The 25,950-nt window shown below is 40.7% G+C and overlaps 1 protein-coding gene across 2 annotated transcripts; it reads right to left on the reverse strand.

Moving 5' to 3' along the window:
* Positions 1–481: 481 nt before the first annotated feature.
* wt1a (WT1 transcription factor a) lies at positions 482–25,677 on the reverse strand. 2 transcript variants are annotated; one of them, XM_072663323.1, is made up of 9 exons: positions 24,909–25,677; positions 21,020–21,142; positions 19,903–20,005; positions 14,503–14,586; positions 9,255–9,354; positions 6,325–6,472; positions 5,137–5,226; positions 4,401–4,484; positions 482–2,658 (listed from the first exon to the last, which is right to left on the reverse strand). In XM_072663323.1, exons 1-9 carry the CDS (start codon positions 25,291–25,293, stop codon positions 2,537–2,539), a joined length of 1,239 nt encoding a protein of 412 aa, XP_072519424.1. In that variant the 5' UTR covers positions 25,294–25,677; the 3' UTR covers positions 482–2,536. The 2 variants fall into 2 exon arrangements, with proteins under 2 accessions (XP_072519424.1, XP_072519423.1); XM_072663322.1 differs by having other exon boundaries at positions 4,392–4,484.
* Between the last annotated feature and the right edge of the window lie 273 nt (positions 25,678–25,950).

Genomic DNA, 25,950 nt, shown 5'->3' on the forward strand with positions numbered 1-25,950 from the left:
TATCTAGGCTACTTTGGTGGTTGGTGTGGTGCAACAGATAACACCACTACCTGCCAGTGAATTTCCACACCACGTGGGAGACTGGGGTTCGATTCCCGGTCTGGGTGACTATGCTGCGCTACACCAATAAGAGTCCTTGGGCAAGACTCCTAACACTACACTGACCCTCCTCTGTAATATGAGTAACATTGTAAGTCGCTCTGGATAAGAGCGTCTGCTAAATGCCATAAATGTAAATTTTCTATAGGATATAATATGACAACTTGACTGTAGAACACTTTGTATAACAGGACTTTCCTGAATCCTAATGAAATACCCCTGTTCTATGGCACTGTTCACAGAACCACCATTTGTAGCACCTTTATTTGTAAGAGATCAGCTTCAGACACACTGCTGGCCCCTTCGCCCCTTTGAGCGATGCTGAAAAGAGTCCAAACCCCTCGGCCGGGAAAAAAAACCCCAAACAAACTGAGCATCCAGATTGTTACTGAAGTCAACAATTTAATTATAAAAAAGCAAGATTATCAGTAACATCCTGTATATGCTTATATGACACAGATAAAACACAGTTTAAGAAACAAAAAAATGGACAAACAACTCTGAGTAGTTTTCACATTTCCTGTCTTTGCTGATGTGAGTCACATTTTCCGTAAAAAAAGATGCTTTTTTTCTTTTCCGTGTTCCAGCTGTGGACTGACAGTAATATTTACAACTTGACCACAAACCATAGTCACATAGCCAGTGTGACCTACTCATAATTTAACCGTTTATGGTTAAAGAGAGAGGCTATTTACAAACGGCGCACACACACACATACACACACACACATACAGGAACTTCAGGGGTTATATCATTACCTTACTGATTGGCCTATGAATGCAAACCTTATGGCGCAGAGTTGAACTACGATATAATAGAATGGTTTGCTGGTATGTGGTTTATTAAAAGGAGCAATTTTAATTTACAAAAAAAAATAATAATAAATTAGTCTCAAAATTCCTAAGAGCTACTATTGTAAATATAACGTGCACATATTACTTTACATCTTAAAAGCACTAGCAAATTATAGGCGATGGTATTACTTCCACTCTGGGGGGGGGGGGGGGGGGGGTCCATACCAGTACTGAAGCGTTGTAGTCGGAGGTGAGGGATGGGGTTGACTGGTTCTAGGGGGTGCTACACATATCTGCCTTTTATCACATTGTAATATATTTGCGCTCTCATGTCTAAGAGCTGATCTCGGACCAGGTTCCACTGCCTAACCCCTAACAGTGGTCATACATGATATTCCCTAATATTATACCTATTTTTAAAAATCATAATAGAAGCACAATTCAGTCGTAAACTGATTAAGTCGTGCAAACTGGTTTAATGTGGCTTAATAATGGTAGAAGAACATCCCTGACTTTACAGTGGTGATGATAGGAACCACACAGAATTCTTTATTTACTGTCCAAAACTACCTACACATCCCTGTACGTCTTCTGAGTTTACATGCTGTTGATGATGATAGTGATAACAGATTGAGTGCTAAATCCAATATGTATCCAATAGAAATCTAGAATTTTGTCCATATACCAGACAAAAGTATTGGGACACCTACAAAGTAGTCCTACCGGACCTTTTGTGACATCCCATTCTAAACCTATAGGCATTAATAACACAGAGTCGGTCCCTCTATGCTCTAAGCTCTACCAGCAGCAGCAGCAGGTCTGGAGCTCTGCTGCAGTTACGGAGTCAGTTGGAGGCTTTTCTGCACTCTGCTCTGAGCTCAGCACTCGGCCCTGACCCGGCTCTGTAACTTTACGTGGTCTGACAGACACTCGGTGGCTGAGCTGCTCTCTGTGAGCTGTTCCTCCTAAACTCTTCCACTGTTCAATAATAATACCACTCACAGCTGATGGAGGAAGATCTAGGAGGGAAGGTCTAAATTTTACCAGCTGACTTCTTGTTGTTGTTGGTGCAGCGGTGTCTCCTATTACATACAGAACCACGCTGGAGTTCAGTGAGCTCTTCAGAACCTCCCGTTCTTTCACTGATGTGTGGAAGAAAGGCAGACTGAATGGCTAGGGGCTTGATTTTATACATCTGTGGCTGAATGGGAGTGAATGAAACACCAGAATCCAATAATTAACCAAGTGTGTCCCGATACTTTTGTCCATTTACCGTATCTCCCAAAATAAAAAAAATAAAAAAATAAAAACTTAAATCTACCAATTCATGTACTGATGTTCTGTGAAGGAGCTTTAAACTCAGCTTCAGACGTCTGGGTCCGTTCACCACCGCTGTGAACAGTTCTGACTCTCTAGAATGGAGATTTTCAGAGTATGCTGATTTCTTATAGACGTAGTTTTGCAGATAAACTGAATAACTGGTGGCGTTAACTCTTAAATGTGTTGAACAGCTTCAGATCAGAGGTGTGTTTTATCCACACTTGATGTGTAAGATAATAATCCGGACAGCTAAAGTGTAGTGGGGGGCTAGACTCTGGGTTTAACATGTGACAGCAGAACCAGCTTATATGGTGGCAGGTCCTTCAAATGGCCAGCTGTAGCTTGGTCAGGTTCCTCTGGTGCATGTTGTGGTGCCGGACGAGCTCGTCAGACCTGGCGAACTTCTTCTGGCAGTTTGGCCACCTGCAATTAAAGGGCTTCTCACCTGAGTGTGGAGAACGAGAGAGAAGGGCATTTTAGACTGGGCCAGGGGTGAGTATTTGAGGTAAAGGATGAGCATTAATAAGGAATATCAGAAAAGAGGTTAAGCTCAAGTTTCTGAATAAAAATATTAAATCTTATGGAAAACTTCTTTAATATATTGTTACTGTCATAAGAAAACACTTTTATTTTATCATTTATAATACCATTAAAAAATATATATTTAAAATATTTATAAGCAATGGACTGAGAGAAGTGGTCCAAAACTACTCGGACTGAAATTGTGTTATGTTAACATGCGGGGCTGTGTGTCCCAAAGGCTTCATAATGCTAAATAATTTTTGTAACTTTTTCTTTAATTAACAAGTTTCCTAAAAACTGTACTTAGGAAGATTTTTGACATATCTATGCTTTACTTAAGCATCTCTTTCACTTAATACTTTTTACTTCTGCTTCCTGCATTTCAATACTGTTTACATTTTCAAAACATCCTCATTACTTTAAATATTTCATGTAACTTTTATTAATTGGGCAGTCACTAATCACGCACTGCTGTTAATGAATCTAAAACTATTGAACAATTTAATGTGATGAACCGCACCGATAGATAACCTCTAACTGACACACTTGTGCAGCCTAGCCCCTCAACCCCGCCTCCCCCTGCCCCCCGGCGTTAAGTATGGTGGCGTTAATTTGGGTTGAGGGATCCACATTAAAATTATTAATATTAATAGTATTGATAAAGTAATAAACATCATTCCTATTATGAAACTAATATAAAAGTATACCTCATAAATATCATCAACAACAACAAGAAGAATAATAATAAATAATAATAATAATTTGTTGTTGTTATTATTCAAGCTAATAATATGTTAGTCAAATATGCACATTAATTTAAGTCATATGCACAAGTTTGTGCACCCCTGGTTAAACTCCCTGTATGGTCAATGTTTTGAGAGTGACTTACAGAATTAAAATTATTGGAGAAAAATATAACATCACATATGTAAAGTTGCATTAAGAATAATAATGATAGGATTCTATGATAGGATGATAGGAGTCTAATGCGTGACCACTGGGGCCTGGGAATCACTGCTGCTTTGCCATCAGCAGCCGGAGTCTGAGAGAGCACAACTGGCCATGCTCTCTCTGGGTGGGTGGATGGCGCTGCAGTGTACGGGAGCATTGCTAGTGCTAGGGGAAACTATAAGCAGGTGGGGCAACTGGCAGAACCAAATTGGGAGGGAAACGGAAACATTCAATAACTTTATAAATAAACAAATTTATTTTAAAAATTCACATTTATTCATCTCTTGGCCAATCAGATTTTAGGATGATACCAAAATCAGATTTTTTTTCTGATGGGATAATAAGGACTCTGTATACTGTATCTCTCATATAAACTGATGGATCAGAGTTCGACTGGTCACGATGTTTCAGGGAAGAACGTACTTTTACAAACACATACTTTAACTCATTCGTTAAGACTCACTAAACTGACTCATTCTGTTCTCCCGTGCCTCATTAGTTTTTGTTCGTTATTCACTAAGATTGATGTGTTTTTTACTCCTTTTGTAAATCTGCCTTGAAAATTTCTGAGATCTTATGACAGTAACAATATCCTGATATTGTTATAACTCAATGTGGACAGATTTATCCACTACATGGTTACACGGTTCATAAACAAAAGTGAGGATATAGAGCAAGATTTGAAAAAATAAAAGTTTTACGCACTTGTTTTACCTGTATGAGTCCGGGTGTGGGTCTTAAGGTGGTCTGACCGTGAGAACTTTCTCTGACATGTCTCACACTGGAAAGGTTTAACACCTATGTGCACACACACACACACACACACACACCCATATAGACACAAACACACACACACACAAAGAGAGAAAGAGTGTAGGCTACAATAGAGGCCAGGAGAGAATCTCCTACTAGAGGAGGTGGACTAAAAGTAGAGGGTCAGATGTGGAATTGGACAGATGATCGTTTAGTGTGTGCCCTGCCAGTGATACGCTGACGTGCAGCAATACATCGGCAACACTTTCGCTGACAGGCCGTAAGTTAGGAAATGATAAGACATCTTCAACCCTCCGCTGACACTTTCTCACAGTTTCAACACACTTTATAACATAATTATAAACTTTTATGCTGATACGGACTGTGTTATGTCACTGTGCTAGACTGTATATTAGGTGGCGTAAATGTAAGCCTGTTAGCAAATGGTCATTCGTATTAGCACTAATGACTCATTTATAATATAGTATAAACAAGTGCCTTAAGAATGGAGTCACTGTGCAAATACAGTAATAGAAGTGCTCATTATGAGCTATTGGTTTAAGGCTGTATCCTTAAGAACAGTGCTGGCTAACTTCTCTCCTCAGTCCTTTACCAAGTTATGGTCTAAACAGCAAGAAAAGAAGGCAGAAGAAGAGGGAACTGGATCAGAGAACAGATGAGAAGGGTGAAGGCAAACCTGTGTGTCTCCTCTGATGCCTCTTCAGCTGGTCAGACCGTGAGAATCGCCGGCCGCAGTCTGTGAAGTCACACTGGTAGGGCTTCTCACCTTCAAAGGCATCAGAGTAAGAGTCATCCTGTACTTAAAATGCTCCTTTCTTCAGCAGAAATTCAGATTTTGCTGCCTAACAATGTCTGGACTGGAGGTGGTGGGGTTAAGTGCCCTGGTCAATGTGGCAGCCGCTAACCAGGGATTCAAACCAGCAACCTTCTGGTGTGATGTCATTTGTGGGATGTAAGTGGCTGATTGGTACAGGATGAAAGAGCTGTGTAATTGTCGGGAGTGAAAGGTCAGCATTACGCTACAATAACAACATGATGTACGTCTGTGTCCATTTGCATGTGTTGTTATTCCGTTAGAGAGAGCTGGACTCTCTAATATTAAGGGACTTCTATTAACCGACACACTGCAGATTCATACTGGGTTAAAATCACTCCATAATTATTACTGTCAGGATGTAGAACCAACACACACTGCAGATTCATACTGGGTTAAAATCACTCCGTAATTATTACTGTCAGGATGTAGAACCGACACACACTGCAGATTCATACTGGGTTAAAATCACTCCGTAATTATTACTGTCAGGATGTAGAACCGACACACACTGCAGATTCATACTGGGTTAAAATCACTCCGTAATTATTACTGTCAGGATGTAGAACCAACACACACTGCAGATTCATACTGGGTTAAAATCACTCCGTAATTATTACTGTCAGGATGTAGAACCGACACACACTGCAGATTCATACTGGATTACAATCACTCCGTAATTATTACACCAGACCATATTAAACTACACACATAGTAGATTCATACTGGATTAAAAGCAGTCTGTAATTATCATTATCAGGACGTAAATCCTACACACACTGCAGATTCATACTGGGGGGAAAAAATCAGTAAAACCACATCTTGTTGGTAAGGAGTGTATAATGTAGTGATCAGCACTGCAGATCTCTGTGGAGCTGACTGGGATTTGACTCCATGCCTAGGAAAGCTAAAGTTAAATATATATATATAAGCTACTCTGGACAAAACTGCCATGATACATCTAAAATGACCAGATCTAGAGCTCGTCTGTTCTTCAGGAATTGAATCGCTTAGTGTTAGTGCAGTGTTTCAGAGTGTAGCGCTCTCTACCTGTGTGTTTGCGGCTGTGCATCTGTAAGTGGGACAGTTTGAAGTAGCGCTTGTTGCAGCCTGGATAGGCACACATGAACGGCCGCTTCTCGTTGGTTTCCGACGAGCGTACGATGGCAGGAGTGATGCCTGGTACTCTTCTCACGTCCTACAACACAGTGAACCAGGTTAGTAGTGATCAGATTAGCATCATTCAGCAGATGGGCAGTTCTGGTGCACTGAGCTGTTCAGTGATGTTCCTGTTCCAACACACCTGGATGCAAAATGAGATCTGCACTACTAAAAACTGCCATGTTCGGTGATTCTCACCTGCTGAGATCTACTTAATGTGAATTAGCACACACTGATACTCCTTTGGAAGACAGTAACAGTTACCATGCAGGTGTAATTGATGGAGAACACCTCCCTCTTAAAAAAAAGGTGCTTCAGAGGGGTTTATTGAGGCGTGCCATAGAACAGAATCTTCAAATCTGGACCTTGAATCCAGGTTCCAGTCCTGGACTTTGTAATCCTTGGTAGGTATGACACTATGTGGCCAATCAATTACATTGACCCTTCCATTAACTTTCAATGAGATCAAAATCCAAGACTGGAAACTAGATTCAAGGTCCAGATCTGAAGACCTGTGCTATAGAAGACCCACTTTAGGGTCCATAAAGAATCATGTTTTTAGAAGAGATGTGTTGAGAATCTTTCAGTTGGTAAAGAAGAAGAAGAAGATTCTTTAGAAGGTTCCTCACATTCACATATCTCCTACAAATAAAAGTGGCTCTTCTATGGTATCACCCATAAAACAGTTTGAAGCACTTTCATTCAATGTAAATTTGTGAGACTAATGAATAGCTGTTACACTGCATTGACAAAAGTATTGGGACATCCGCTCATTCATTGTTCTTTCCGGGTATTGAATAGAGAAAGACTGACACCAGTTCTGCCCAAAGTGTGCATCGTTGGTCAACAGCACTACAACACCAAAACAGAGCAGGTCTGATGCAGCTGCAGTGTTTCTCATCCCTGAAAAAAACAAAGGTTAGCACACCAAGAGCTCATTAATGTGGAATTAGCAGTGAAATGATCGCTGGGATTCACCCATGCCCACCGATTTAGCCGCCAAATGGGAGCAGTTAGTCACGGATGTTAGGCAGACCCTATTCCAGTGCTCCCCTCCCCCAGCCCTCATTTGCCCACCGTTAGAGCCCATCTGCTCTTAATTAGCTAGCGCTTAGCATAATGGCGTTTTGTGGACGCTGGTGTGGTAATGAATAGGTGGTAAATGCTATTGATAAGTAAATTACTAAAGTGTTTTATGGCTGTACTGCCAGATTTATCTATTGACCCCATGGGAATGATAACACAGCGGTCAATGCCACGGTGCCCAATGCGGTGCATTGTGTTCGTACGCTATGCTTTTATAGGCTAAGGAAATTATTTATTTATTATCTATGTTTAATATGCTGATTGCATGGTTGTTTAAATTGCATTCATTTGCATAGCATGGTTATTACCATAGGCAGGTCAAGTATGGTAAGTTCACAGAAAGGAGTGGAAGGAGGACCCGAGTACAAGTAAAAGTAGTTACCCAAAAAATTATAAATTATATAAGTTGCACCCACTGCTGAAACAGATACACACAGCTTGTCTAGTCCCTTTAGAGACGCATTGCCAATAGATTAGGACTCTCTGAGGCAGATTGTAAACATGAACCTATTGGCACCATGCTGCCTAATGCCAGGCGTGGGCTAGTAGAGGGATATAAAGCCCCCCAGCATTGAGCTGCGGAGCAGTGGAAGAACTATGTTGGAGGTGGCAACTGAGAGTTGGAGATGACCTCACTAACACTCTCGCCACTCAATGCTTTTGAATTCTCACAGCAATTCTTGAAAAAAGCAGGACAAACTCTCAATTTCAGAAGAAATTAAGAATGTGCATGTGTCCCAATACTTTTGTCAATATAGTGCATTTCCAAAACGTTCTTCTAGAGCTGCATTGGAGCATAGGTGCTGAATTCTGTGAGACTCTATTTTACTCTTTTTGGGTCCTATAAAATGAGGTGGGAGCAACAGCAGATCGCTCAAAACAGCTGAGCCTTCAAAACAGAACGAAACCCTAGAATTAGGACGTCAACGTTAATGAGTGAAAAGAAAGAAGAGTCCTTTCTTAGCAGAAATATTTAAGTGGAAATAAAGGTGTTATCATTTGGAAGTGCTTAATAAAGTGCACATCCATCCAAATTGCACTGAAGTACTTGAAACTATCCACTTCTGCTTATTATAGAGAGCAGTTTCTCTCATGCTCGTGCTACACAGCTTAATGCTTTCTGAAACGTTGAGGCTCGGGTGGAGAAGAAAAGGCAGCTCTCTTTGAGACGCCAGCTCTGGAGAATCTCCACCAGCACTGCTTTAAGACCCATGACAGACATTAATTAAGACCTAATGATTTATTAGCATGTGCTGGCGAATGGAAACTGTAGCTGTATTGCTAATGGAGGTTTTTTTAGGTGATTCCTCTTCTCTTTTCATCCTAAAATGTCTTTTTAAACGTCTCAAATGTTCTGGCAGGCCCCTGCTTCCTCTCACATAGCCCGCTCATTGCGTCAGGACCTTTTATTTATTTATTTATTTATTGACTTCTGGCTGTTTATTTCACTTACTCACTCATTCAGTTGTACTTCATCACCCCCCACCCCCCTGCTTTATTGAGTACGTTCCTTTGCGATGCTGTTGCTTTAGTGGTGAAACCATCAGGAATTTCAGTGTGTATGACAGTACGCATAAGTGCTTGTCAGTGTGTTTGTTTCTGCACTCGTCTACCCTGCCCTGTCCTGACCTTGGCCCTGTATTAGCACATAAGGGAAAAAAAAAACACAGAGTATCCAAGTCTGGCCAGGACTGCAGTGGACTGTGGTGTTCTTCGCTGGGATCGGTACTGACCTGGAGGCCTCGGAAGACTCCATGGGTGTGGATACGGTACTGGGTGCTGCAGCTGTAGACCATGGGCGTGCTGGGGTCATTCTCATAACCTGCTGTATGACTGAATGAGGAGGAGACACACAATGCATAGTATTAATATTACTGCAGGGATGGATTTAAAGGGGAATTCCAACAATTATTCAAAAAAAAAAAAATGGAATAATTTAATATCACAGATTGTAATTCAGTAAGTCCTAATGGTTTAATGTAAAATACACCATTCTAGAGAAACTGGCTGACTGAAACTTACAGTGGTGGGGATTGGAAACAGGGGTCATGGTGTCTAAAGCCCAAACAGCCATTTGCGTCACCATGAGTCTCTCTGGCATCAGGTAGTATTCATAAGCACTTCATGTAATAGCTTTACTGTGACGTAGGCATTAAACTCTTCAGACGTCTGCTTATGATCACCACCACTGTGAACAATTTAAGGACTAATTTGGACACTTCCAAACTGCTATTTCTCAATCATGGGTCAATCAATCGTCCACTCAGTAGATGTCATAAAAACCACACACCATTTAAACAGTTCAAATGAATGTATTGCTTGAGTTGTTTCCACTGAAAAACACTAAAAGTTCAGGAAATTCAGCTATCTGATTCAAATGTGTACCTAATTTATTGCCCAACATTCTTTGCTGCAGTAACAGCCTTTACTCTTCTGGAAAGGTTTTACACTAGATGTTGGAACACCACCTAGAGACTCTGACTGCATGGAGCGCTATCACTGCTCCACAGCCCAAAGCTGGTGGGCTTTATACCCCTCTAGGCAACGTCTGGTATTTGGGTGACTTTTTGGTGACTTCCGGGCCGGTCCAATTAATTACCTGCGTTTTTTTCTATGGAGACTGCACAAGCTCTGGGTGCCTAATTGGACATAGGTGTCAGCAGTGGGTACCGTAAAAAGCTGAATTTACTCTTTGAAAGTGTCTGGATACTTTTGGACATGCAATGTTTGGACAAAAGTTTTTGGACACCAGCTTGTTCATTGTTCAATATCAAAAGTATAAATAAAGAGTATATCCTGCTTGTGTTGGGGTAACTGCATTTGCTGTCCAGGGAAGAAGGCTTTCTACTAGATTTTGGAGAGTACTGCTGAATGTTGGATGATCACCACCCCACCTCATCATCCCCAACTCATTCCGGGCATATTGAATGGAGCACCATCATCATATCAGACAACACAGTTCTTCCACTGCTCCACAGCTCAATGCAAGGGGGCTTTATACCCCTCTAGCTCATGTCTGGCATTACTGGCAATATGAACAATAGGTTCATGTTTATCTACTCCAGAGAGTCCTATTTTATTGGCAATACTAGACAAGTTGTGTGTGTGTGTGTTTGCATATGTGGGTCAACAATAGGTGCAACTTAAACTAGCTGATTGCATTCATTAGAAGGGGTGTCCACAAACATTTGGACTTTTGGAAACAACTGTGTTGATGTATATTTTATGCATGTGGAAATGTGCAACATCAGCAAATTTTGTGAGTAGCTGTTTTCACACACTAAACCTCAACTGATGGTTTATGATTGCTTCATTTTTCATGATGAGAATTTACTGCAGCTTAAGTACGTGCTGAAAAGTGAACGACCAGCATGTCAGCGTTTACCATGTAACGCAAAATCAATGACTGTCAGTCGCCGAAAAGGTTGTCTATACACCTCATCATCTTCCCCTCGTGGAGCTGTGTGAATAGCAGGCATTCTTCTGCTCCCTGTGCATTACTACATGGGGTTTAGATGACATATACAGGGCAAGGCTGGCTATAAAACACAGAGGCTCATCTCAATAACTTATCCTGACGTTGGGGCAAATTGCTCTCTGCTCCAAAGTGCAATATATTCACCTCAACAATCCGAGGTAGGGCCGGGGAGACAGATGAATGGGGGACCTAGGGCCTCTTTCGCTCTGCCTCTGCTGAATTTATACCTGAACCTCAGTACACTGGCCCTTTCTATGACCCTGGGTTTACACAAGTTTCCTCTGTCTCAGCCCAGACATTTCCCAATTCTGTGCATTTCAAAGTCAAAATCAAGCAGCAGAGGCTGTCCAGTACAGAACTTTGTACACTGTAAATAACTTCTCTGCTGTGTTGTTTGACACGGTGGCTGCTGCTATTTTTTCATTTTCCTACGTACAAAATAGCAGAAGAATTCAGAATAAGCTCAAGAGTGAGAAGTAAGTGTTTATCTGCTCAGTAAAACACTGATATTAGAATAAACACTAAAGAGGTGGTGGTTCTCCATCACTGTGTTCATCATTAGAACATCTCCAAAGTTCTCCTCTCTCATGAAGTCTAGTATTATTTAGAGTTCTCCTCAGATCAACACCTGGTTTGATGGTAAATCAGGGCTTAATGATGGTAAATCAGGTGAGCTGCTGCTGCTGCTGCTAATGGAGTTGAACACATCCTCCATGCTGTGCTGGCTGGACTGGGGGGCGTCCATGAGAAACCTGAAGGAACCAAGTGAGCTCTGTTCTTCAGACTAGCTCACCGACAAGATCTCACTACTTTCTTCAGAATGAGAAGCTCTTGTTTCTCCTTTTTACTGGATTCATGTTCACCTGCTTTATCTGTTCTGATGAGATCTGGAGCTTCTACTGTAAAAACTCCCTTTCTAAAGTCATAATATCGGAAATAATAATTTAAAAAAAGGTAATTCGCTCTGCACGAGGCTCTAAAGTTCGCTCAAGGCGTCCGTATCCTGTGTAGTATGGAAGCCCAAAATGGAAGAGGCGCTATAAAGCCCTCTTTGTCTCTTTGTCTGTACGTGTGGCCAGAATGAAGGACAGTGTAAAATGGCATCCTGCGATAAATCTCCTCACAGTTCATTCATTTGTTGGCTCGGGCCGCGAACAGAGCGACCTGCCCTGGCGGCCAGAAAGAGCCTTCCTGGGAACGAAGGCCCGGGACGAACAGACGGACGAATGGATATTGAGGAGACTGTGTTTGGATAGAAGAGCACCGACGGCTCGTGTAGACCAACCCTCCCCAAGACGTCTGATTTTCCACCCACGGGACCCAGCCCAATGCGTCTCGCTGTGGCGCGCATGAATCAGCCCGTCACCCAGGCCTCCTCTGGCCTCTTTTTTTTTTTTTTGAGGAGGTGGGAGAGGGGTCAGAGCCTGCTGTCCTGGCAGGATGGGGTGGGGAGGGGGCTGTGGATTCTCGGCCTTGTCCCAGAGGAGCAGAGGATGAGGGGCTGTCCCATTGTGCAGCCGTGCACTTCCACTACTCCCCCAGTGCTGCTCCCTTCCTCCCTATGGGCCTGCTCTCAGCCCGCTCAAGGCTAAGGTGCCACAGGGGGAAATATATGGCCGGATATCGTCTCTTAGCCAGACAAAACAGAGTGCGCACACCAACAGAACCGAGCAGAGTGCGTGCAGAAACGGACTGAGCATTGGGATGAAATGAGAGGCTGGGGGACACTTTATCCCGTATGTTTATATACCATATATATATATATATATATATATATATACATCACTATGCAAACGTCTTAGAAGTTATAGAGATTTGTTCAAGTCCTCCAGGCAGACACCAGAGTTAACTGAATGAGGAGCTGATCAGGCAAAGCGTGTACTTGGTGAGATCTACAGATAATACTGGGCCTCCTCAAGGAGAGATCTGGAAATGGTAAAACAGATACACTATACACAGATACATGTAAAACGTGTATATGTAAAATATGTGCGTAATCAATAAATTAATTCATTAATAAATAGCTTTGGAAATACTGTTTTGTCAAAAGATTTTGAACAATTCACTTTGTGATGAATTTTACTATAATGAACCATGATCATGAACAATGACGATGAAGGACTACCAGAAATGGCCAAAAACATGATGCATTATAGATGAACAATCTGCAATTTCCATTAGAGCCAATTAAGGAGTTCTACTATTTTTTGTTCAGTTTTTGTATTTTGCTAATGAACTATTCCCTCTGATTTTCTATTCCCATTTCTTAGAAAAATGTCACAGATATCTGTATCTGTGCAATCTGCCACATTAAATCATAATATCTTTTTGGAGAAGGAAAGAACTGTTTGTTAATGGCAAGAAAATATATTCTTTAAATTGATATGATATTATTTTAAATGATATTATATATATATATATATAGTCATTTTGTGTAGTTTCTGTTAGTCAGGGTTGCAATGTTAAGAGATTTTCACCATATGATAACCGTCTAATAAAATATCACAGTTTAACAATATTATAGTAGTATGTGTTTCGCAATTCTTCCTTGTGTTGTAATTGTTGTTTTATTTATTATTATTATTATTATTGTTGTTGTTGTTGTTGTTGTCGTTGTTATTGTTATTGTTATTGTTATTGCTATTGTTATTATTATCATTATCATTATTATTATTATTATTACTACTACTATTCTAATGATTATTATTATTTTTAATCCGTAAAGGAATGAAATGTGAACTTTTTGTTTTTTTTTTGGTTGAACAAACACTTAACTGTAATCAATTCTTAAAAAACAGTTTATGTAAAAGTACATGTAAAATATTTGAAAATAACTAAGTTTTTTAAAACTATTTTATTTTCAGCTAATCAATATTTTAATTGTAGATTAATGTGCTGGTTATTTTCTCTATTAATTCATTGTTTGGTTTTTAAAAGGGTAAATAATTGCTGGGATTCTGTTTGGTACCAACATAAAACAACTAAACACACTATGATAACCATCCATTTTCATACCATTATATACCTAACAACGGCACAGCGCTGTAACTCTACTCTTGGTTCATTTATCATGAAAAAGAAAGCCAGGTGGCATGACATGAAACGAAAAAAAAAACGATAAAAAAAATAACATAACATATAACAACATAACATTCTACTGCCCTCAACCACTATTCAGCTTCACCTACTTAAAAAAACCTGACGTTGCTCATCAGCATGATCATTTGTAAGTCAAATGTAAGCGTCCGGTGAAGGCCCGGCTGACCACAATACAATTCCAGACCATTACATTCACAGAGCTGCATAAAAGTGTGCACCATTCTTAGGGTTTTTTTGGCATCAGCTTTCCTTGCTATCGCCTGATTTACAAACAGCCCCTTCAGAGACCCCAGCAATGCGAGCGAATGCTGAAATACGTGATTTAGTGGACAACTCTGAAGATGAATGTGACCTTCACTGCAGCTGAGTGGAAACTGTCCTGTGAGCAGGTCAAGCGGACGTACCTCTTTATGGTGGGTGCCAGTGGGTTGACAGGGTTCCATGCCATGCACTCCAACTGGGACGCCATTTGGTATAAATTGTCACCGCTGGGACAAACACAAAACAGAGGAACTGTTATCAATGCACAGCATGTTTACCACTGTGAGTGCGAAATGTGACTTTCTCTAGAAACTGATATTCTGATTGAATGAATTTTACTCTGTAAACTATAAGCATTTTCACGGGGAGTCTTTTAATGGGAGTTGTCTGGAGGACCTTCATTAGTGGGGACGTTCACTAATGGGGACTTTTGTACCTCACTGTCGGGAGCGTAGTTGTTATAAAAGTTATAAAATTGCCAAAAATCTAAATCCCAATTGTTTTTTGGTCTGTAATGTCACTCAGTGGCTATGATACTATCCCCTAATACTGCAGGGTGCCGCACTGTTTCCATAGTAGTTACATTATAACAGTTAAAGGGATATAATGAAGGGATACCAGTATTGCAAAGGCTGAAACTGCAGCAATAATTCCCCAAAAATACTAAATAATAAGCCAATAGTTTAGGATTACATTGGTGTGTTGGTTCCAGTAAACAGTGTCTAATTATTTTTTCCATTATTTTCTATAATTAAAATAGAAATAATCAAGATGCAAAATGTGACTTTCTCAGTATACAAAAACAGTGGGTCCACACCAGTTTAATATATATATATATATATATATATATATATATATATATATATATATATATATATATATCATTGCTGTAGCACATACACTTTGTATGTCCAAAGCAGCAACTTTACAGGAGGATTTCAATGGAAGTCAATGTAAAAGATTTAAGTCATTTTGGAGCATTTCTATTGGTCCATTTTGATGCAATGTAAAGAACAAGATTAGTAGATTCATATTATCTATGTTTTTAATTTGTAAGGTAAAAATAACATTTTATAATTAAAAAAAGGCTCAAACTGAATAAATTTTAGGTGGATATTTCAAAAGATAAATTACAGAACCCAACAAAACTGCATGAAACAAGAAGACTTTCTAACACTGATGATTCTGATGATTCTGTTGTATTCCAATTTCAACTCATTGCAGTTTTCTATTATTAGCTAATGCCTATTTTTATCTTAAAATGTAAGAAGATAAAAATTTGCTTGGATATTTGACAGGTAACAGCAATCCTGGGTAACAGCAAGTGAATGTCTCACACAGAGCGAGAGAGACCTACTCAAAAATGGGGTCCCCCCCTCCAGCAGGGTGACCGCTTAATGAGATCAGACTGAAAAGCTGCCACGTGTTATTGAGAGGTTGACTGGAGAACTGCTCTGGAGCGTACCCAAACACATAGTTTCAGATTTATCTCCAGCGCCCCTGACATCACCGCGTTTCATCATAGCAGAGAGGCTGTGAGCTCTGGTATGTGCTGGTACCTGGTACTGTACACCTACACAACTGCAGCTCCGGCGCATGCACATGCGTCACCGCTGGAACACAGCCGACGCTGCCTGGTGCTCTAGGCCTCAGCGTTTATTACAGTATCAATATGTCATGGCATTGTAGATACAGAAAGCAGACGTGTGGCCTGATATTAACCCCTTACACCCCTTAAACTGCAGGGTGCCCACACCTCCCTTCGCTACACAGCATTTCCAGCTACTTCCCTGGGGGTTATTTTATAATTCCCAAATGATGCACCCATAGTTCTTACTGAATAATACATCTAATAATTAAAAACTGAATAATAACGTCTCAAATAAATACAGATAACACAGATATATTTGATATTCTACCTTTTTTTGTCAAGAAAGGAAGTGCGAACACTCTTGGAGAACCAACCCGGGAATCCACACTACTCCACACTGACAATTTTATTATTTAAAAGTAATTAATAACTTTGTTGTGTTGTTATAGCTGTAATAAAATACCTATTTTGTAATCTTAGAGAGAGATAAAGCACTTATAATGGGGGAGGGGGATGTGAAACCCCTAAAACTCCCCACATTTCACTTCACGACACAGCAGTTCTGCCTCCACAGCGGTTACTTAGCTGTTAATAGCCAGTATCACAAATTCAGTTCACAAGTGATCAGTTGTGTGTCTCTAGTAGTTACTGAATAATATTAATACTAATTATTAATTAATATTGATTAAAAACTGAGTAATATGGCGATAGGATTTATAAGCATATTTAAACTTTTGCAATAATGTGTTGGTTCCAGCAAACAGTGCCTAATTATTATTTTGATTATTTTCTGTAATGGAAATAGAAACTATCAGGATTCCTATCAGAAACTTTTATATCTATAAGCACATTTAATTTGTGACACTGGTCAATTCAGATTAGGTATATTTGATGTGCTCATCAGGGGGTTTTACACAAACCTGAAGCGCAAGTTGTTATTTAAGCTAAATGAGGCCAGAAATTCAGAAATTAATGATAAAATTCTCATAGAATACTTTTTTATCAGTAGTTTTATAAAAGGTTGTCTGGAGGACCTTCATTAGTGGGGACTTTCACTAATGAGGACGTTTGTATATCACTGTTGGGAGCGTAATTGTCATAAAAACTTCAAAATCAATCCTAATTTTATTTTAGTTTTTGTCTGTAATATCACTCAGCAGCTACGAAATTAACCATCTAAACTGGTGGGTGCCCACACTTCCCTTCACTACATAGCAGTTCCACTACTTCCATAGTAGTTATCAGTATTGCTTAAAGGCAGAAACTGCAGCAATAATTCCCCAAACATTCCAGTAGTAACTGAGTAATAATAATGCTAATAATTAATTCATTTTGTTTAGGGTTACATTGGTGTGTTGGTTGGTATTTCTAAGGAAATATTCACATTGAAGCCCATTTGAGACACTGACCATTCAAAGGCTTTTACACTAACTTGTGAAGTCCATGCAGCTCGAGCTCAAGTTGTTATTTAAGCAAAATGAGGACACACTAAATACTGAAAATTAGTTTTTCATAGAAACTGATATTCTGATGAAATAATTTTACTTTGTAAACTATAAATATTTTCACTGGGAGTCTTTTAAGAGTTGTCTGGAGGACCTTCATTAGTGGGGACGTTCACTAATGGGGACTTTTGTACCTCACTGTCGGGAGCGTAGTTGTTATAAAAGTTATAAAATTGCCAAAAATCTAAATCCTAATTGTTTTTTGGTCTGTAATGTCACTCAGTGGCTATGATACTATCCCCTAATACTGCAGGGTGCCGCACTGTTTCCATAGTAGTTACATTATAACAGTTATGAAGGGATATAATGAAGGCATACCAGTATTGCAAAGGCTGAAACTGCAGCAACAATTAATAAATGATAAATTGTTCATCCCTAGTAGTTACTGAATAATAAATCTCAGGATTAAAAACTGAGTAATAAGTCTACAGTTTAAGATTAACAGCTGCATTGGTACCAGCGCTCAGTAGGAGAAGAGCCTTTCGTTTCTGGATGGTTTATATTTTGGAATATCTGTCTTCATGCTTTACACACTAACAATGACTTGCCTTTGGCTCTGGCTGTGATAAGTCGACATGTTTTTATTCCAACCACCTTGAAACGGCTAAAAACAGCAGCTCAAGCAGAGGCTGTGTAAATACTGCGCTGTTGGTACCAGGCATTCGATTAGAAAAAAGCGCCGTAGCATTTTGATTTGAGGATTCCCAGCCCCCCGAACCCTGGCGAGATATGAGTCTGTTTATTACAACATGCTGAGCTGGAACTGGAAAGCCAAGCCAGGACCTGAGTGGAAGCACCCTTATCAACGCTATTCTGTTGTTTTGAATCTTTATGTTCCCTCAGAGTTGCAAAACAAAGCTCCCGAAGCATTTGAAGAACGCTACAGCTCATTTCTCTGGCTTGGAGTGAGAGGACGGCCGTCTACGGGCTGCAGAGGGAACTCCTCGGAGGACAGTCAGCCACTTATCAGAGTGAAGGAATTCAGAACTGGTTAAAGAGTGGAAACTGCCGGTGGACAGGACAGTTTATCTTGGCCTGGTACATTCTGCTGTTCAGCACTTGACCTTTTGGCGATTTCAAGCTGTGGCCCGTTACGGCAGAGTCCGGCCTTGACGAAGTACGCTGCCATTGATCAAAATCACACGTATCTTCATTCAAATGCTGCAAAGGTTTCATTTGAGGAGCATAATTGTGTTAAGGCTTCTCAAGTAAGCTGAACTCAGGTAACAAGACTGATTTCTTTCCCTGTTTCCCAGGTTTCCTTTCCTGCCCAAAACAAACCCTTCACTGCTCCTTTTCCTGCTCTTGTTACTTCTCTTCCTCCTTCCTCGCTGCTTTGGGCTACCTCAGTGGCAGCGTGACCTTCTGAAGTCAGAAATAAAGGCAGGGATTGCTACCTGTTACCTTTGCAAAACCTGCCAGTGTCATTTTAATCCATTCAGATAATTGAACAACTTGTTTTAAGACATTTTTAGGTTAGGTTATGTTAATGTAAGCAAGGTTCTTGAAATAGATGTAATAGGCCTGTACTTCTCTTGGGCTCTAATGGTATGTTTGGGGTATATCAGCTAACCATCATGGAAGCTGTTGAGCAGCTCTTAAGGGGTATGGGAGAACTGAGTAAAAACCATGGATTATAATACAATACAATGTGGGAAAATGTCTCTGTGTTTGGTTCTACTGGATATTTTGGTTGGGTGCCGACAGGGTTCTGATACTCTGGGCCTAGCTTTGAGATTATTGCAATTAAATTAAATAAATTAAATAACATGAACAAATTATTCAACTAATAAAATTAAAAAACAAATAAAATTAAAGGGAAATATTCACATTTAAGCACATTTGTGACACTGGATATTAAGATGATTCCCAGGTATTTTGATCTGCTTATCAGAAGCTTTAACACAAAATTGCCACGTCCATGTAGCTCGAGTGTAAGTTGTCATTTAAGTAAAATGGGGTTACATGAAATACAGAGAAATTCAGAATTCCATGGTAAAATTAAAATAATAGTAATTTTATACTGATTTAATACCAAATTATATAAGCATTTTCATTGGTAGTCTTATTAGAGGTTGCATGGAGGTCCTTCATTAGTGGGGACATTCACTAATGGGGACTTTTGTACCGTCATTTAGAAGCGTAGTTGTCGTAAAAACTTCAAAAGTGACAAATTCAGTCTTTAATGTTGCATTTTCTCCTGTTTGCTTATTGCCAAAACATAAAGTCTTCAGTCTAAGAACATTACTGACAGATCTAAACTTCCATTTCTCGTTCTTTTAATTACTAACTTTACTATTAGTTTCACAGTTTAAAATTTTAAAAGTGGAAACCATGGCTAAACCTTTTTACTGCCCTCTGGGAAACAATAAACATTTACTAGGCAGGTAAAAAATAAAGGCAGTCAGGGGAACCACTAGAAAGTCCATTAAGACTGAGGACAGTACCTGTTGTAAGGGTTTCTCAGCAGGAGCGCTTGGCTTCCCGTACAGCTGTCCGACGGCGTGTGGCAGCCATAAACAGGTGGAGGGACGGGATACTGCTGCTCACCTTAACACAGGACACACAGCCTTTAGAAAGGAGACATCTACAATAACAGTACCCAAAGCCCCCTCCCCCCGACACACAACCACACACATTTATCTAAAGCAAGCAAAAAAATATAGTGGTGACTTCAAACCGAAGGGCCTCTACACCCGCCTGGAGCTTTACAAGAAGTAACACAGCTCAGTCAGTGGTACAACTCGCTTAGGGGATTTTTATCTTAATCATTTTTAACACTGTCACATTTTCAGGCCACTCCCGCTCTCAGATCCTGAAGGCTGCGGCTCTTGGAAAATACGCTTAATTTAGAAAGCCAGTCCTTTGTTTTCGCTTTTGTCCCCCCAACTAATGAGAATGAGCCCTGTGTGCACACTCTGTATGTCTTAAGTCTCACACGGAAAAAAAAAACCCTCAGCTGGATGCTTCAAGTATCATAACTTTGCGGCTCTAATGAAATGCATGAGCGGCGCATGTGTGTATCTATATGTATGTGTGTGTGTGTGGTGCAGTCTGCCTCGTATAGGGGATCTGAGACTGGGGGGACCCAGCCGAGTCCACTCTGCAGTTATGAAAACAACAGCCTCGCTCACTTTGAAGCCATAAAGCACGCCGACCCCTCGTTCGCTCTTTCAGAGTGCAAATGAGGGATCGGTGCCTTGGCTGGACCAAAGGCCTCTTATTGTGAATGGCTCCCATGGCAGTTCTAAACATTCCGAAAAGGCTCTCACACCGCTATCAGCTCGTGGGCCCCGGAAGGATTTACAGCGGCAGAAATGAAGAGCAAATGGCCCGATAAGGTGTTTACCAACGTTTTAACGCCGTGACACGCAAAAGAAAAGAAAGGCCGATGAAATAAGAGACGCACTGATTTACGGTCCGGGGATGGGACTGTATGCAGCTTGACCTTGGACTGATTTGTACAGAGGCTGCCCTTTGACTCCAGAGAGAGGGGAAAAACAGTCAGGCGCTCAGAGAGTATGTGCTGAAGTAGGCTGCGGAAATTCATAATGCATGGTTTACCCATGTTGCTTTGCTGTGGGATGGGGTCTTCGTGTTTGAACGGGTGGTTAGGGTACTGAGATGCATGGTGGGACGGCGTGTGTCCATAGTTTGTGGCTCCGTCAAAAGCAACCGCGCCATAACCTGGAGGAAGGACGGGAAAGGCAGGGCATTAGAATGAGAGGTGGGCAGAACAGCAAGGCAATTACTAATTACAAAATACTTTTAATGTTACTCATCAATTGTGATTAGGAAAAAGCTTATACTATAAAATATTTTTTTTTCTAATGATGGATAATGGAAGTCAAAAAATGGGAATCAAAAATTACATTTGAACACATTTTGGAAACCAAACTCTTTTTTTGGTCCCATGAAAAAAGATATTACACTGAGCTCCACAGCTCTAACAATTCTGCCAAAAATAGTCAATTCAACTCAATTCATACATTTTTCAGGGCCCCTGTCAGTCATGGGGCCTTAGAATCATCCTAATTACCCTCCCATATGGCTCCCCCGGTCTATATACATATATATGTTATTATATTATATTAATATATGATATGTTATAGATGTTTTGCTTTGTATAAATGAGTAAATGTGGGTAGAGTGTGTAATTATGTGTGCGTGTTTATTATACATTCATAAAAGTAAATGTTAAAAATGTGAAAAAGTGCCATAATGGGTTTTTCTTTCCATGCACTCTAAGCAAGGAGTTCTGTATAGAACTGGCAATAGGTTCTTTAACTCGCAGCAGAAAGTGGAACCCATTTTGTTGACATATAGAGTTGTTCCACCAGTCTGGAGAACCCTTTAACCAAGCATCCAATGGGTTTTTGATTGAGTTGTTCCATATAGAACCATAGCTTTTGATAAAAGAATTGCCCTTATAAAGAATCATTGTTTAAGAGTGTAGAAGAACAACTTTTGGTTCCCTAAAGAACTTTTAAACAGATTTCATTTGTGCAACTGAGGCCGTGAATTATCTATCCATCTATCTACATCTAAAAAGTCTCAAAACAAGTCAATTATCAGTCAATAAAAGCTCAGATTCACACACTCTAGCTAATAGCTAGATAATACCCCCTTCTCCTGCCCTAATCACCCCCCCCCCAAGCTGGAGGGGGGTGGGGGGTGAGCAGGGTGACGAGCTGTAAGTGCAAACAAACGCTGGGCAGGACACCGCGGCCGAGAACAGACATCAGCTTTAGGGGTGAATCATGCCTTAGATGACCCCGGGTCAGCCTCAGCCTCGTAAATCACCCTGCCCCAACTCGGCCTTCATTAATTACACACAACCACTTTCACCTCCGAACGACTAGAAACTCATTAAAGACGACCATCCCTCTTCCCCCTTACCGGGCGAGGTGAAGGGCCTGGGCAGGCAGGCGAGAGGGTGTGAGGGTATGTGTGTGAGACTGAATTAGGAGTTTGGGCTGGGCACGGACTGTGTGTGTGTGTGTGAATATGCAGCCTGTATATCTAGAAAGGATGCTGTTACTGGTATCTTTAGGATGTGCCTCAGTATGAATACAGCCTGCATTGCATTTCGACTCTAAACTAATACCTGGATGATGATGTTTGGATCACTGTAAAAATAACCTGTTTAAAATGTGTATTAGTGAATAGAAACAAGGCCATCAAAGGCCCGAATGGCACAAGAGAGAACCTGGACTAGGGGGATCATATGACCCGCATCCCAATAGAGTGTTTCTACTGCTCTTCCTAATGTAAAAGCAACGTCCTATAAAGCTTCGGAGGACTTTTGGAGTGCTGTAGGCCGCCTAAAATGCAGCAGAGCTCCACTGGTTATTCATCCGGCTACAGTCCGGCATTAAGGTCTACACTCTAATGTCGATATCAGTATCTGTGCTTGCATTAGACATGCAGCTCCATTTTCTAGAAGGCTTGCTAATTCCTTTGAGATGACATTGCATACATTCACTCTGACAGCCTCAGAAGTTCTTATTGAGGGATAAAAAACGAGTGCACGCCACATGGCCGATGTGAACTCGTTGGATTTTATGCACTCTATAACTCACTTCAACTCCACAAGCCCTGTAATGCAGAAAGGATAAAACACCACTCGCTTTATCACTCTGTACCTGCCTGGGCCTACCTGTGTCTCATAATTTTATTGGTTTGATTTTTGTACAATTTTGGAGATAAAATGAATGTTTTAATATGTTCAAGTCAGGATTTATATATAAAATATATAGTTCTTATATAAACTCATTGTAAGATGATGAGAGACAGAGGCATCGTATTCAGGTGCTATGTAGGTGTGTTCTATATGTTTAAATATAGATATGCTAATATGGCACCTATAACATTGGTCTATAAGGTATTATCCATAATAAATGTGACTATTTCAGAGCAGAATTGGATACTAGTTACTGAATAAAACATTCGTATGCAGTTTTACGGCGTGCAGTGTTCTGAGCCGGCCTTTACATACTGTGTGATACTGTGTTATACCATATCTCCAGCTGAGCTTTGGAATAATACACAGTTAATTTACAGAATTTACAGAATTTATGTCGTAAAACTGTGTTTTAGTGGTTCATTTATTTCCACATTTCTTTTTTGTTGGAATTAATATGCTGATATTATCAATTAAGTCTATTTGAATATTTTATATTGGAATTGCAGACAGCACTGTTGTATTAAAACGGCCTGAAAGGTTGTTGTATCTGCTGGCCTGGAGGCTTGTTCTTCAGATGGGTTTACATTTTATTTGAAATGGCAGGTGTTGAGCGTCTGAACTGGACTGAAATTGAGCGTGCGCTGGTTAAGGATCATACATGTGGGATTTAATCATTTTTCTAATACTATTTGCTTGAACGCAGCTAAGCTTTTTTTTTTCCTTAGTATGATCCATCACTGTAGGTGGAAAAACCTGCAGTTTTTCTCGCTTCACTCCCAAACTTTTATCAACACTCCCCGTGACCAAAAGCAACACGTTTGATGGTCTTAAATAAAGTTAAACATTAATCACTCGCATGCCTCGCATTTCTGCTGGGCGTGATGGAGATCTGATGCAAGAGGAGCTGGAATAATGGGTGAAAATACAGGAGGCCTGTCTGTGACTGATTTTATTTCTACAGGATGTTTTACAGAAAGGCTGATTAAAACGTTTACAAAATCTGTTATGAAATGAAATTATTAATTTAAAAATTCATTATTTTGATGATGCCTTAAATGTAGAGACATGTAAAGATGAAAAAAAAGTTTTCATACAACTTTTGTATGCTAATATGTATATATATATATATATATATATATATATATACACACCAGTTAATTTATATATGTATATATATATATATATATATATATATATATATATATATTAGCATACATATATTTGCATATATACATACGTATATTAGCTTGGTGACTAGCTAGCGTCTTGTATATGCTTAAAATATTAATTTAATTTTATATTATATTATATAATATAAAATATAATTGTAACTACTTTAACAAACTAATTAACATTATTGTGATGTATAATGTAACAGTGTTAATTTAGCAATTATACCAACTCTCTCTTTCTCTCTCTCTCTCATATATATATATATATATATATATATATTATAGTCATCACTGTCTGGTTGCATTTTTGTATTCCTTTTTGTTTAAACATCTGAAATTCGAAGAGAAAGTCTGCAGATTATCAAACGTACCAGGAATATCTACGTTAGGTATAATAGGTCCACTACATAGCACAGCATGTGCAAGTACAGAACCTCACCTAAGAGCTCTAGGCCTACAAGAACCTCAGTTAACCCAGTGACCACCCCATACTCATCTCTGATACAAGCCTCGTCTGAGAAGAGCCGTGACATTCAGCGTGACCCGCTCAGAGACCCTACAGTGTGAGCGTACTACCATGAAAAGGTGGTCTTACCCTGGTTCCTGGAGCTGGCCTGGCCATCCATGCAGTTGGACAGGTAGGGGCTGTTGCTGAACATCCTGGGCTGACTGGCCGGAGGCTGGTTGGCAGCAGGTGCCCCGAAGGCCCCGTACCTGCAGGCCCCGGTGCCCGTGAACTGGCCGGAGAAGTGGACGGTGAAGGCACTGAGGCCACAGTGAGGGTCCTCATGAGGGTCAGCTGAGCCCCAGCTGGGCTCCTGCTTGATGAAGGAGTGGCTGTAGGGTGGGCCGGTGTGGAAGTCCAGCACGGGAGCCCACTGAGGGGCGCTGCTGACGGGCAGCGGGCAGTTCCCATTCCCTGCGGGCAGTGCCGGGACTGGGGACAGGAGGGTGTTGAGGTCACGGACGTCCGAACCCATGCCCGACGTCTGGCACACCTGGGACACTGGATCCAAAGTGGAAGGGGAACGCTGGGAATCTCCAGAAAGCTGATTTCACTTCTGACCGACGGCGAATCCAGGACAACGTGAAAAGTCAAGTCCGGAGAAGCCTCATCGCTGGGTTTTGAAGCTGTACGTTTCAGGCAGCAGCACAAACACTGGCTCCGTGCATGAGAGTCCCAAGCAGACGACCTTTTTTCTTTTCAGTGATGCTGTTGTTTGAGACACGAGAAAAAGAGGGTGAGATACTAAACAGAAAGGAGAAAGGGAAAGAACCGGGATCCTCGGTGGGACGTCCCAGCCAGGGAGAGATCTCTGAATGGAGTGAAGGGAGACAGAGAGTCAGAGAGTGAGAAGGAGAGAGGAGGAGGAGGAGATGAGGAGGAGGAGAGGAGGAGGAGAGGAGTAGCTCCTTTGCCTGTGTGTCTGTTTTCTTTGGAGGCCAGAAAGCTCAAATAGAGGCACAGAGAGAGGAGCCAGGAGGAGGAGCTTCAGCCTGAGGAGGCTTCATTCATTTACTTCAGCATATACTATACACCCCTCCCTGCATCTCACAGGGGCCCTCAGTCTGTAAGCCTGGTGTGTGTGTGTGTGTGTGAGAGAGAGAGAGTGTGTGTGTGTGTGTGTTTAAGCCAA

This window comes from Salminus brasiliensis, chromosome 19 (assembly GCF_030463535.1).
Source record: "Salminus brasiliensis chromosome 19, fSalBra1.hap2, whole genome shotgun sequence".
Classification (NCBI taxonomy): Eukaryota; Metazoa; Chordata; class Actinopteri; order Characiformes; family Bryconidae; genus Salminus; species Salminus brasiliensis.

Bases quoted from the DNA above. Each gene is read 5' to 3' on its own strand.
- wt1a (XM_072663322.1), bottom strand. From the start codon at position 25,293: ATGGGTTCGGACGTCCGTGACCTCAACACCCTCCTGTCCCCAGTCCCG. The intron at 21,143-24,908 runs GTAAGACCACCT...TCCTTCCTCCAG, and splicing joins GGCCAGCTCCAGGAACCAGG to GTTATGGCGCGGTTGCTTTT. The intron at 20,006-21,019 runs GTAAACCATGCA...TCCTGTGTTAAG, and splicing joins CCCACAGCAAAGCAACATGG to GTGAGCAGCAGTATCCCGTC.